Source organism: Diaphorina citri, unplaced genomic scaffold (assembly GCF_000475195.1).
Source record: "Diaphorina citri unplaced genomic scaffold, Diaci psyllid genome assembly version 1.1 scaffold278, whole genome shotgun sequence".
In the NCBI taxonomy this organism is placed as follows: domain Eukaryota; kingdom Metazoa; phylum Arthropoda; class Insecta; order Hemiptera; family Psyllidae; genus Diaphorina; species Diaphorina citri.
The window spans coordinates 176,928-188,623 of NW_007377714.1; the positions used below are offsets into that span (position 1 = coordinate 176,928).

Consider the following 11,696-nt stretch of genomic DNA (forward strand, 5'->3'; position numbering starts at 1 on the left):
ACCCCATTTGACCATATGTTGTGCACAGCAACCTTGTGAGTAATTGGTATCCGAAGGGATGATTATCTGGACAAATCGTATGCTACATATTTTGTGCTACATTTGTCTTCGTGAGGATTAAATTCTAGCTATCAAATTAAATTCCTTGGCACACAAGAATCTCAGAAGAAAAATACCATCAAGTGGTATGAGAAGGGATTTTTTGATATCCTAAAACTTTAGTTCTAAATAAATTAAATGAATTCTAGTTAAACCCCCATTTTTGTGAGTTGAAATAGACCGTGTTCATAGAAAATTAAATTTGTGTTCAACGTGGAACAGGATACTCGATCAAAAAAAAGCTTTTCATTCATAAAAATCCTCTACTTTCAGATGCCAAGTTCCACATCGCATGGTTACCGAGGTAATATAGGACCTGCCAGCTTTTCATTCATAAAAATCCTCTACTTTCAGATGCCAAGTTCCACATCGCATGGTTACCGAGGTAATATAGGACCTGCCAGTGCTAAATTTAGAACTCAACCAGGACCTGCTAGCAGACAAAGACCTATGGGACCCGCCAGTGCTACCATGAGACCAAATGTAGGACAAAGACCCATGGAACCTGCCAGTGCAACCATGAGATCAAATGTAGGACAAAGACCTCCAATGGGACCTGCCAGTGCAACCATGAGACCAAATGTAGGACAAACTGGTATGGGACCTGCTAGTTCCTAACTTAAGAGCAAAAAGACAGCAGAGAAAAAAAAATGAAAAAAGAGTTTAGCAAATAGACAGTTATAAACTCTACTGATTGGTTGAGTCTAACCCAGATAATCATTCACTAATAAGCATCCCTTTGTTGCTTCAGATCTACCACTGGGATGGGAAAAATCTGTCTCTGAGGATGGTAAGATAACATTCTACAACAAGGACTTAACTTAAGAGCAAAAAGACAGCAGAGGAAAAAAAAATTTGAAAAAAGAGTTTAGCAAATAGAAAGTTATAAACTCTACTGATTGGTTGAGTCTAACCCATATAATCATTCACTAAGCATCCCTTTGTTGCTTCAGATCTACCACTGGGATGGGAAAAATCTGTCTCTGAGGATGGTAAGATAACATTCTACAACAAGGACACCCATGTGAAGACATACACTGATCCTCGCATTGTGTTTGCTAAAGAAGAGAAAGAAAACCCTTTGGATATCAGACAGAAGTATGACCACTCTACCAAAGCACTGCAAATACTACATGGTAGAGATCTAAGCAACTATAATGCTATTGTAACAGGAGCTAATACAGGAATAGGTGAGTTAATTGTAGAATATTTTCTTTATACATATACGATAAGACAGTAGTGCCCTGGCCACACTTTGAGATTGAACCTAATCTAGTTGGATCAAGATTAACAATCAAATTGATAATTTATTATCATTCCTGTACATTAAGACAAAAATGTTAGTGAATTATGCCACACTGTAATCTATAAAACAAAACAAAAATCTCCCGAGTTTCAGTGATGATTATTCTATGCTCATGATTACAAAATATGTTCATTAGGTTTTGAAACAGCACGAAGTCTTGCCCTACATGGATGTCGCGTTATTCTTGCATCCACTCGTAGGAATATTCCTATGCACCTATAAATTGAAACCATAATCATTCACCTAAATAATAAACTTAAATAACGTGCAAAATCTAAATACAAAAGTTTTTCTCTACTGAAGTACCTTACTTATTTGATAAGATGATAAGTAATCCAAAGTTTAGACAAGTGCCTACTTTATAGATACTTTCTGTCATTAAATCTAATATAAATAAATAAATGCCGTTTATTTGTGTTATTGTATCACAACTTTGGTGCTCACTACAGTATTGTAGGATTTTCCAAATAACTCAATAATCCTAAGAACCAATGTTTACCTACCATGCTGACACCGGTCGCTATGCACATTTATATCAAATGGTACTCATTTTCCTCACGAGGCTGAGTGGGCCCCGCAACAGCCAGTCACGGAATCAATCATTTGCGGGATACAATTTTTTTTTATCCCGCCGGGAATCGAACCCAGGTCTCCCGCGAGCAAGGCAGTGACCACTACACCATGGGAGCTGATAAATCTAATATGTATGTAGTTGATTAAAATCATTACAATAAAATACCCTATTGCAGGTCTTCTTCGGCCAGAAGGGCACTTAAACCAGAGGCGGCATTTCTTCAATTTACATTAAATAATAACATATACGACTAAAATCCCCGTCAAACATTACAGACACACAAGCAAGACATTCATGCAACATATAACTTACATTGAGTACATTATGTCTTGTAACATGTATAACTGTACGTACAATACAGAATCTAGATGCTAGGTGGTATGAGTTGAAGGTCTTGCAGCACAAATTGTGGCTTTGTGAATTCTTCTTTTGTCTAGGACATGTTTCGATCTTTATGGAACTGGTGCGTTCAATGTTACGTCGCGTCGCAAAGTTACTGTAATCCAGGGGAACTGTCTAAAGTCTGTATTACTGCCTTGGGGAGTTTTGAGTGTCGTCTTGAAGGAATTTTCTTATACCTCCATCCAAATTAACCTCAAGGCTAAAACAACCAAACCCAAGTCTTTATAGATTTGTTTAAGCTCAACCTATCCTTTATGGCTGTTTACCCTCACACCTGAGCCTCAAGGTGGGCTTTTTGAGTATGAATGAACTTAAGTCTTACTTGACATAGTAGACACAACCATCAGCTGTCACTCTTTCTTCCCATCCAGGAGGTAATTCATCTTCACTGTCCGAGTCTGGTAGTGCAACATTGTTAGCTGACATTTTTTTCTCGACACTTGATATTGAGCACTCCCTTGAATTTAGCAGCTGAATACAAATAGAAAATAGTAGCTCAATATCTACTGCCTACAGTTCACTGTAGCACTGGTTTAACTTATCTTACATTGGAGCCGAGACTTGAGTAAGGAGTAGGAAGCACTGAAGCACACTGAAGAGAAGATTACTACAGAGGACTACACTAGCTGAAGTGAAGAGTTGATAGCACTCTGGCAGTTTGTAAGAAAGCTAGAATAGCTAGCACAGGACCAAAAAGTTCAACTTCAGAACAGTTCATTCCCATTAAAAATTTAAAACTTTTATCAGTTTTTTTTTTTTTTTACTTTTTTTTTAAATTTTGAAAATTGAAATTTGAATATTTTGAATTTTCCCTCGAAGGTTTACAGCGTTGACAGTTTAGTCAGTTCAGAAATACCGTACGCATTCGTACGGTTATTTTTTAAAACGTGCGGTAATATGGGTGCGGTACTTTTGTTGTGGCGATCTGGCAACGTTGATATCTGTGGCGCGAAAAACTTGAAATTTTCAAATTTAAATTCATTTATGGAGTATAAATTACACCAACATGAGAGAAGATCATTCATATTCAAGATATCAAGAATAAGATTGCTATATCAACTACTTTACTATACTCTGCTGTCTAGCAAAGATTACCAAGAAGAAGGGTGCCAATTGTGTCCTTGCTACGGGTTCAGGATTTCAGATAAACTAGTGATTCAATGACCTGGAAAATTCACTTACTCGGTAAAACGGCCTTTATCGGGTCTTCATGGGCCTGACAAGGTATTCCATATTGTTCCAGCATAATCATTATAACAGTTTGACCTCAGGAATGTAGCCAGGTTGATAATAGGATTTAATTCTTAAAGCACATAACGGAAAATAAGCTATGCTGAACCTTGGTAGTACAAACATCCCGTCATATGAGTTTCACAGGCTTTCGAGTATAGGAGCTAATGGTAACATATGTGGGCAGGAGTGCGGCTTTGGTTTGCTAATATTGTAAAGTAGAAATCAATACTGGTAATGCCACATCCACTCACTATCAGGTAGACCTGACAGGCCGACCTTTTCAGCCGTACCTGTCAGGTCTACCTGAAAGTTTGTGACTGGCCTAACTCTGGATATCCAAGAGAAAGTTCTCACTGGGGTACCTAAGCAAAATAAACCCTATTGAAAAATACAAGGAGCCACAACCGGTTAGGATAGATTTTTATTTATTATTATGTTAAGGCGGTCTCTTCTTGATCCCTTGTGTGCTGCGTCCATTTTTCTTTAGGACTCTTACACTGCCTTCATATAACAACATAAGCCACCTCTCTTGGATCTCAAACCAAACCGCCACCATTTTTTGCTGACCGTGATTTTCCAGCAGCAATGTCGCGATGATAAAGCGATTTTGTATTTATACCACAGAGTTGCCAACTTCTCACCAAATAGAACGTTGCATAGTTTGGTATCGTTGTACGCTGTCATGGCCCAGAAATCGGAATAGTTCTCTACTGACAGAACGGATTTGGAGATAGTGTCTTTAGTTATGTAGGAATACCTGTGTCAGATCGATTGATTTATCAGTTATTAAATATTATTATGGCCCAAACTAAAGGTGAAATAAAGGACTTTGTAAAGTCAAGCTTTCAATTAAAATTAAATCTAGGTATTTTCCTGGGAGGTAATTTTTCAACTCTCTCTTTCATTAAAATTCTGAAATAACATCAAGAATAAGACGTACGTAGATACCTACTTATGTGGGTAATGGCTATATTTGATGCGTGTAGCCACTGGCCAGGTACTAATGTACCATCTGGTTACTTACCTATGAGATTCGGACGAAACGACTACTACTCTGGCAAACAACTTGGCTCCCTTGATGAGAGCATTTTCCAGCTGAAGTGTTAGATAGAAGTGTGCCAAATGATTCACTTGAAATGTTGTCTCAAACCCGTCTTCAGTGTGGGAAAATCCTAGCCCAAACACACCCGCATTTAGAACTAAAATATTGAGTGAACGAAATTTCTTCTGGTATTCTTCAGCAAATTTCTTGACACTTTTCAATCGGCATAGATCTAGCTCCATGGCAATACATTGTGCTGATGGTTTCTCAGTGAGGATTTTACTGATGGCATCATTGGCTTTGTCTAGACTTCGGCATGCAAATAGAATAGAATAGAATAGAATATACCTTGTTTATCCTGCTCGAATGAGACTAAAAAGTCCCTTTACCCCAGCAGTTTTGATAAAATAATTTCGAGGACTGAACTAAATCGAAACATAAATTTCCATCTTTTTTTTTTAATCTGAACTTGTCATAACTTGTCTAATTACAAATGCGGCTGCACACTGGACGTTTCAAAAAAGGAAATTGCCGCGCCTCACCCTGTATATCGAGGATAAAATTCCATATCTCCAGTACATAAAATGGCCAAGCAACCATTGTAGGTTGACGCTGGGTGAAGCAGTTTATTTAATAAATGCTGTTTTAAGTATGTAGGTACAAGGTACATGTCTTACCTTTCCTAATGACTGAAAATTTGGGGTCCTTGGGGGGAAAACAATCCCCTTTTTGTTATACTTAATTGTGTGTAGATTGAATCGTTTGTATTTAACTAATGAGAATTCGAGGTAAATAAATATAACAAGTATTTATAGTTAATATTTCTATAATTCACTCCATTGTTTATTTCTCATCAATCAACTTTAAAGTTCAAAAAAGAGTTTTCATTTCTACATTTCTGGACTAACAATTCCATATTTTGATCAAATTCGAAATTCTACTTTTCCATTGGCTATGTCGACTTTAAAAATACTTTTCTATTCTTTGGTGTAATACAGGGCACAGATGTGAAACATATTTAGTGTTTACCTGGAAACGAAAGACTTGAAATCGATACCGGTCAAGGCATAGAATTTTGTCCAGCTGAATTTGCTTGAGAACTTAATGAAATGCTGTAAAGCCGTGATTATAAAGTAACAACAGAGGCAAAAAGTCTAGTCCTCATCAAAGTCGAAATCTAAATCCTCCTCCTCTTCGTCTATTTTCAAATCTTCTGGGTCCTCCATGTCCACATTTTCAATCAATGATTCATCATCCATGAAGCTTTCATCTTCTTCATCTCCTTCCCTTTCACCCTCATCTACCGATTTGCTGTCATCTGAAAGACAAACAGAATTTTGTAAATTGAAACAGTAGCTAGGTGCTTGCATGCTATGCTGAAGATCCAAAGTTCCAAAAGAACCGTTTGTAGGTTGGACCTCAGTTTCAAAAGCTGATGGGAGCTATTCGAGGCAAAACCATAAATGAATATTCAGAGGAAGAGAGGGAAATATTTTGAGGAAAAAAACATTTTTTCATCTAAAAAAGAAAAAAAAAACTACCCTGTTAATTTTCCTTCAAAATAAATAATTTACATAAGATACCTACTCCTATACTCACACCTACTTACCCATAATTAGTAAGCATAAAGGATGGGTTAAGCCAGCCTAGTTAACTTGGTTGGTGGCGCGTCTGCCTTGTAAGCGCTAGGCCGCGGGTTCGATTCCGCCCGGGGCAAATTTTATCCTGATGGGATAATGTTTGTTCTCGGAACGGCTGGCTTTCCTCCTATCCTGTCTTCCTTCTCTTCGATTTCGGGACGATAAGACCCTAGCAGTTACAGTTCCCTCTATCAAACCTCTTCTTTACTATAAAGGATGGGTTAAGGTTCTACGAAGTATTACTTACCCATATCACTGAGTGTCTTGACTATAGAGTTGGTAATTATTGTTCGAATGTCATCAAATAACGTTTCTGAATACCAACCATGTTTCTCATGACATACATCACGTAACGGAGACGAGGCTAATAACTCCTTGACCGATGGCACGTCTACATCACACAACTGTAACATTAAAGAATAAAGTTATTGATTATTTATTAGTACTTATGTTTATTGCTCAAATAGACCTTAAAAGCCCCTTTCCCTTGAAATATTTGCTATCGAAAAACAAGTACAAATTTTTGTTAATGGTGGGGATCGAACCTGGAACATTCTACATGGCAACCAAGCGCGTTACCACTGGGCTAACGTTACTAGATTTCATATTTTACCTGATAATACATTTGTCTGAACGGTGGAATATAGCCAGCTCTATACATGTAATACTTTTCAGGTGGCTTAGAATCTTTGGGTTCTTCGTTGGACTGACACTTTATTGCCATCCTAAGTAGAGTTGATCGACGCTTTGGCTCAATTTTGTAACCACTAAAACCTGCAGTGACAAAATAAATCAAATCCAATCTAGATAATTCCGCTTATTTATGTTGTCGAGTAGGTACGCGATCATCAAACGCGAATAGGTAAAAACAGTAGTACCAAATCAATTATTGTGAAATTGGAAACAAAAAATAATCATTGGAAGATTATATAGGTAATGCAAAGTCTTGATGGCCAATCAAGGAATTAAATAATAATGATAATAAAAATGCCAAAAATAATAATAATAGAAAAAAAAACTTACTAAGGACATTTCTCACTCTAAAGTTAAGAACCTGGTAGATGCCAGAGCTCTTATCTGTGCGAGGATCATATCCCATTTTAATCCACATAACACGGTATGGTCCTGTAGAGAAGTAATAGGCTATGAGAGGTAGAATAAGCCTGGTCTTCTTCACGGAAACATTGCTCATGGCACATAGCATCATTCGGGAAACTACTGGCCTTATCTCGAATGCCTGCAATTCAAAGAAGCAAATAATATCAAATACATTATGATCACTATATTGAATGCATTAGTGCTTACTGGACATGAGGTATATCAGGATATGAAGTACACAATAGGTCTGCCTAGAAGAGACTGACAAGATCAAGAAACGTCGACCCCATTTAAATAGAAAAAAGCTAGGGAGATGAAGAAGAAGAAGAATACTCAATGGGCCACTGAAGCAACATTATGTGTGGTTAGCTGGTTAGTATCTGTATGGTTGACCGTCTGGGACAATAACATGACACTGCTGCTGGGTATTTTGGGATGCACTCAGCCTAGTGAGAACAATGAAACTGAAGAGCTAGTTGAAATTCCAGCAAAAAAGCGAGGCATAAAAAACTGATATGACCCAAATCAAAATAGTAGTTGCAAGGCCACTATTAAAGGTGGGACCCTTTTTGGTATAAAGTCAGATGCACCTACCTTAACCAAAGCATCAACATCGGACTGTGTGATCAGTTTACTCTCAATATATTTGGCTATAGCAGCACTCTGATCAAATGGTTGAGGTACTCCTTCATGGGAAAAGGGAATTATGTTGATATGCTGCTCTCGGGATTTCCTTGTGAGACTAATGAGATGTTTGTTCTCTTCTGCCTCAGATGACTTCTCATTGTCATGAAACAATTTTAACTGGAATATGAACACAAATCGTAAGTGACGTTAAAACTTTGACTTAAAGGCCAATGAGATAAAAGGACGTTGTCATGAAACAATTTTAACTGGAATATGAACACAAATCGTAAGTGACGTTAAAACTTTGACTTAAAGGCCAATGAGATAAAAGGACATCTATGGCGCGACCAGGCAGCTAGGATCAGAATGCCACCTTTAAAATATCATTATAATTTTAAGAATGATAGAAAATCTGAAATAGGTTCAGACCTCACACCTGTTCGTTTCTTACCTGCATTTGAGGAGTTTCTATCTGGACGGTATGGACGATATGGACGGTATGGACGGACGATATGGACGGACGACAATAAGACAGTAGTGCCCTGGCCACACTTTGAGATTGAACCTAATCTAGTTAAATCAAGATTGACAAGATTAACAACATAATCATTCCTGTACATGAAGACAAAAATGCTAGTGAATTAATCTATAAAACAAAAAAAATCTTCCGAGTTTCAGTGATGATTTATTCTATGCTCATGATTACAAAATATGTTCATTAGGTTTTGAAACAGCACGAAGTCTTGCCCTACATGGATGTCGCGTTATTCTTGCATGCCGAAGTCTAGACAAAGCCAATGATGCCATCAGTAAAATCCTCACTGAGAAACCATCAGCACAATGTATTGCCATGGAGCTAAATCTATGCCGATTGAAAAGTGTCAAGAAATTCGCTGAAGAATACCAGAAGAAATTTCGCTCACTCAATATTCTAGTTCTAAATGCGGGCGTGTTTGGGCTAGGATTTTCCCACACTGAAGATGGGTTTGAGACAACATTCCAAGTGAATCATTTGGCACACTTCTATCTAACACTTCAGCTAGAAAATGCTCTCATCAAGGGAGCCAAGTTGTTTGCCAGAGTAGTAGTCGTTTCGTCCGAATCTCATAGGTAAGTAACCAGATGGTACATTAGTACCTGGATACGCGCACCAAAAATACCCACCTAAGTAACCCCCAACGTACCTCTTATTATTGATGTTATTTCAGAGTGATGTCGTAACTTTAATGGAGGAGAGAGTTAAAAAAAAAAAAAAAAAAACCCCCCGAAAAATAGGTTTAATTAATTCTCCCTTCCTCCTTATTCCTCTACCTCCTACCTCTTTACCGTTCTGTCAGACAAGAGTTCTAGAGCTCTCATATGTCAAACATGTTCCCTGGTCCTTACTCCTCTTCTTTTTCAATCATAATTTACATTAAGTACTTTTCTTTATTCTTTGGTTTCCTTCCCTTCCAATCCCTTGTTTTTCTCCTCTTTCGTCTTTTATATTCATAGTGTTTTGTGAAACGAACATCTAAAAGAACACCGAAGAGAGGGAAGACGGGAAAAGGGGGGAAAGTTAATACGTTTAAAATATTCTTGAAATTCTTGAGAGATTTTTTAATTTATTCCATTAATGAAATTTCGAGTAGAAAAATAAATAAAGAACATGAAAAAAGCTCTGTGTGAGCTTGGATGACGGCACCTGCCGTTTCACTGGAAATCCTGTACTCAGCTCAGACGTTCACATGTTGAGAAGAAACGCTTATTTAATGAGAGAACGGGACAGACAAATAGATTCTGATTGAAGATCATAATATATCGCCTCTTTGGCTGAATGGTTTGAACAACCCTAAGGTTTTGGATCTTGTCTGGTGCGGCGCCCAGTTAGTGTGGAAATTTCCAAACGGATTATTGCCTTTCCAGATTATCATGAACGTCTAATAAGAACGAACATGGACTTTGAACTAATCAGTATACTTTGAACCAAGGTACTTATCTATCTGCGATGAACCTCTAGGGTTCAAATCTGGTGATTTTTCCCGCGAAATCGTATTATCGCATTAAAGAACCCGGTTTGTTCCTTCAGATAAACACTCCTACTCTTGCCTTGGTTAGACTGAGGGGTTAAATGGGACTTTCCAGTCCTGTCCCTGCAGGATCAACAAGGTAAATTCTATTCTATTCTACTCCGTAAAGGGACTTTGTAGTCTCATTTGAGCAGGATAGACAAGGTATATTCTACTCTGATTTCAGCAACAAGGAGCTGCCACGAGCATCTACTGTGCTACTTCCCTCGACCTCTCCCTCCCAGTGAGCGGCTCTTACTTTAACAACTGCTGCCGATGTCCCCCCAGCAAGGCAGCACAGGACGAAGCCCTGGCCACTAAACTGTGGAAGTTGAGTGAGGAAATGATTCAGTCTGTCGTTAGCACTTGGCTTGAGGAGACAACAGAGCGAGGGGAGGTGGTGTTTTAAAACCAACTTGGTCTAACCCTCGGGTGCCCAACCTTTTCAGAGGAAGATCGACTTGAATTTTCAATACAGTCTTGCGATCGACTTACCTAATGAGAAACTTGCCTCTGAATTTGTTCCATAACTTTGGAGTAATCGGGTGTGTAAGATGATATTGCCAGGGTCAAATACTTCTGGGTGTGCTGGTCGCGGTCGACTTTAAATCAATCCGCGATCGACCGGTTGGACAGCCCTGATCTAACCCAAACAAGTCCTCTCGATGGTTAACTGCGGTTCAGGACGAGCCAAACACGGCTAGAGAACATCACTCCGGTGTATGGCTGATACAAAAAGATGTCTTTTCTTTATTCTGCCATCACCATTCGGCGAAAGCTAAAGCCACTAAAACAACCTCTGAATTTGTTCCATAACTTTGGAGTAATCGGGTGTGTAAGATGATATTGCCAGGGTCAAACACTTCTGGGTGTGCTGGTCGCGGTTGACTTTAAATCAATCCGCGATCGACCGGTTGGACAGCCCTGATCTAACCCAAACAAGTCCAGGACGAGCCAAACATGGCTAGAGACCATCACTCCGGTGTATGGCTGATACAAAAAGATGTCTTTTCTTTATTCTGCCATCACCATTCGGCGAAAGCTAAAGCCACTAAAACAACAACAACCAATCCCTTTAGAGACAGTCTTGAGCTTTAATCAAGTTATGGCGAGAGAAATTCAATGCATTTTGGCTGGTGCTACTGAGAATCGATTGACTTTGGGGCTGGTATCCCCCTACTTGTGTTTCTATCCTTGACTTTGGGACTTGTACCCATATACTTGTGTTCCTAATTATGGAGGTATAAGAAAATTCCTTCAAGACGACACTCAAAACTCCCCAAGGCAGTAATACAGACTTTAGACAGTTCCCCTGGATTACAGTAACTTTGGACAGTCTTGAGATTTAATCAAGTTATGGTGAGAGAAATTCAGTGCACTTTGGCTGGTGCTACTGAGAATCGTTTAAGGAATGCAATCCTTGACTTTGGGGCTTGTACCCCTATACTTGTGTTCCTAATTATGGAGATATAAGAAAATTCCTTCAAGACGACACTCAAAACTCCCCAAGGCAGTAATACAGACTTTAGACAGTTCCCCTGGATTACAGAACCTTTGCGACGCGACGTAACATTGAACGCACCAGTTCCATAAAGATCGAAACACGCCCTAGACAAAAGAAGAATTC

At 38.6% G+C, this 11,696-nt stretch overlaps 3 protein-coding genes and 1 long non-coding RNA gene across 4 annotated transcripts; 1 reads left to right on the plus strand and 3 right to left on the minus strand.

The window, feature by feature from the left end:
- Positions 1 to 4,106: 4,106 nt before the first annotated feature.
- Positions 4,107 to 4,971, minus strand: LOC108252113 (WW domain-containing oxidoreductase-like). The gene is made up of 2 exons (XM_017443118.2): positions 4,639 to 4,971; positions 4,107 to 4,371 (listed from the first exon to the last, which is right to left on the minus strand). Exons 1-2 carry the CDS (start codon positions 4,896 to 4,898, stop codon positions 4,107 to 4,109), a joined length of 525 nt encoding a protein of 174 aa, XP_017298607.1. The 5' UTR covers positions 4,899 to 4,971.
- Positions 4,972 to 5,464: 493 nt separating this feature from the next.
- Positions 5,465 to 8,492, minus strand: LOC103506974 (general transcription factor 3C polypeptide 5-like). Its single transcript, XM_008471403.3, has 6 exons — positions 8,473 to 8,492; positions 7,989 to 8,198; positions 7,320 to 7,533; positions 6,910 to 7,070; positions 6,544 to 6,700; positions 5,465 to 5,974 (listed from the first exon to the last, which is right to left on the minus strand). Exons 1-6 carry the CDS (start codon positions 8,476 to 8,478, stop codon positions 5,811 to 5,813), a joined length of 912 nt encoding a protein of 303 aa, XP_008469625.1. The 5' UTR covers positions 8,479 to 8,492; the 3' UTR covers positions 5,465 to 5,810.
- A 10-nt stretch (positions 8,493 to 8,502) lies between these two features.
- On the plus strand, positions 8,503 to 10,478 carry LOC103506983 (WW domain-containing oxidoreductase). Its single transcript, XM_017443119.1, has 4 exons — positions 8,503 to 8,518; positions 8,744 to 9,131; positions 10,160 to 10,169; positions 10,257 to 10,478. The coding sequence occupies exons 1-4, from the start codon at positions 8,503 to 8,505 to the stop codon at positions 10,476 to 10,478; spliced, it is 636 nt and encodes a 211-aa protein (XP_017298608.1).
- A 41-nt stretch (positions 10,479 to 10,519) lies between these two features.
- Positions 10,520 to 11,690, minus strand: LOC108252114. Its single transcript, XR_001809439.2, has 3 exons — positions 11,622 to 11,690; positions 10,867 to 11,395; positions 10,520 to 10,580 (listed from the first exon to the last, which is right to left on the minus strand). It is a non-coding gene; the product is annotated as an uncharacterized LOC108252114 (long non-coding RNA).
- Positions 11,691 to 11,696: the final 6 nt, after the last annotated feature.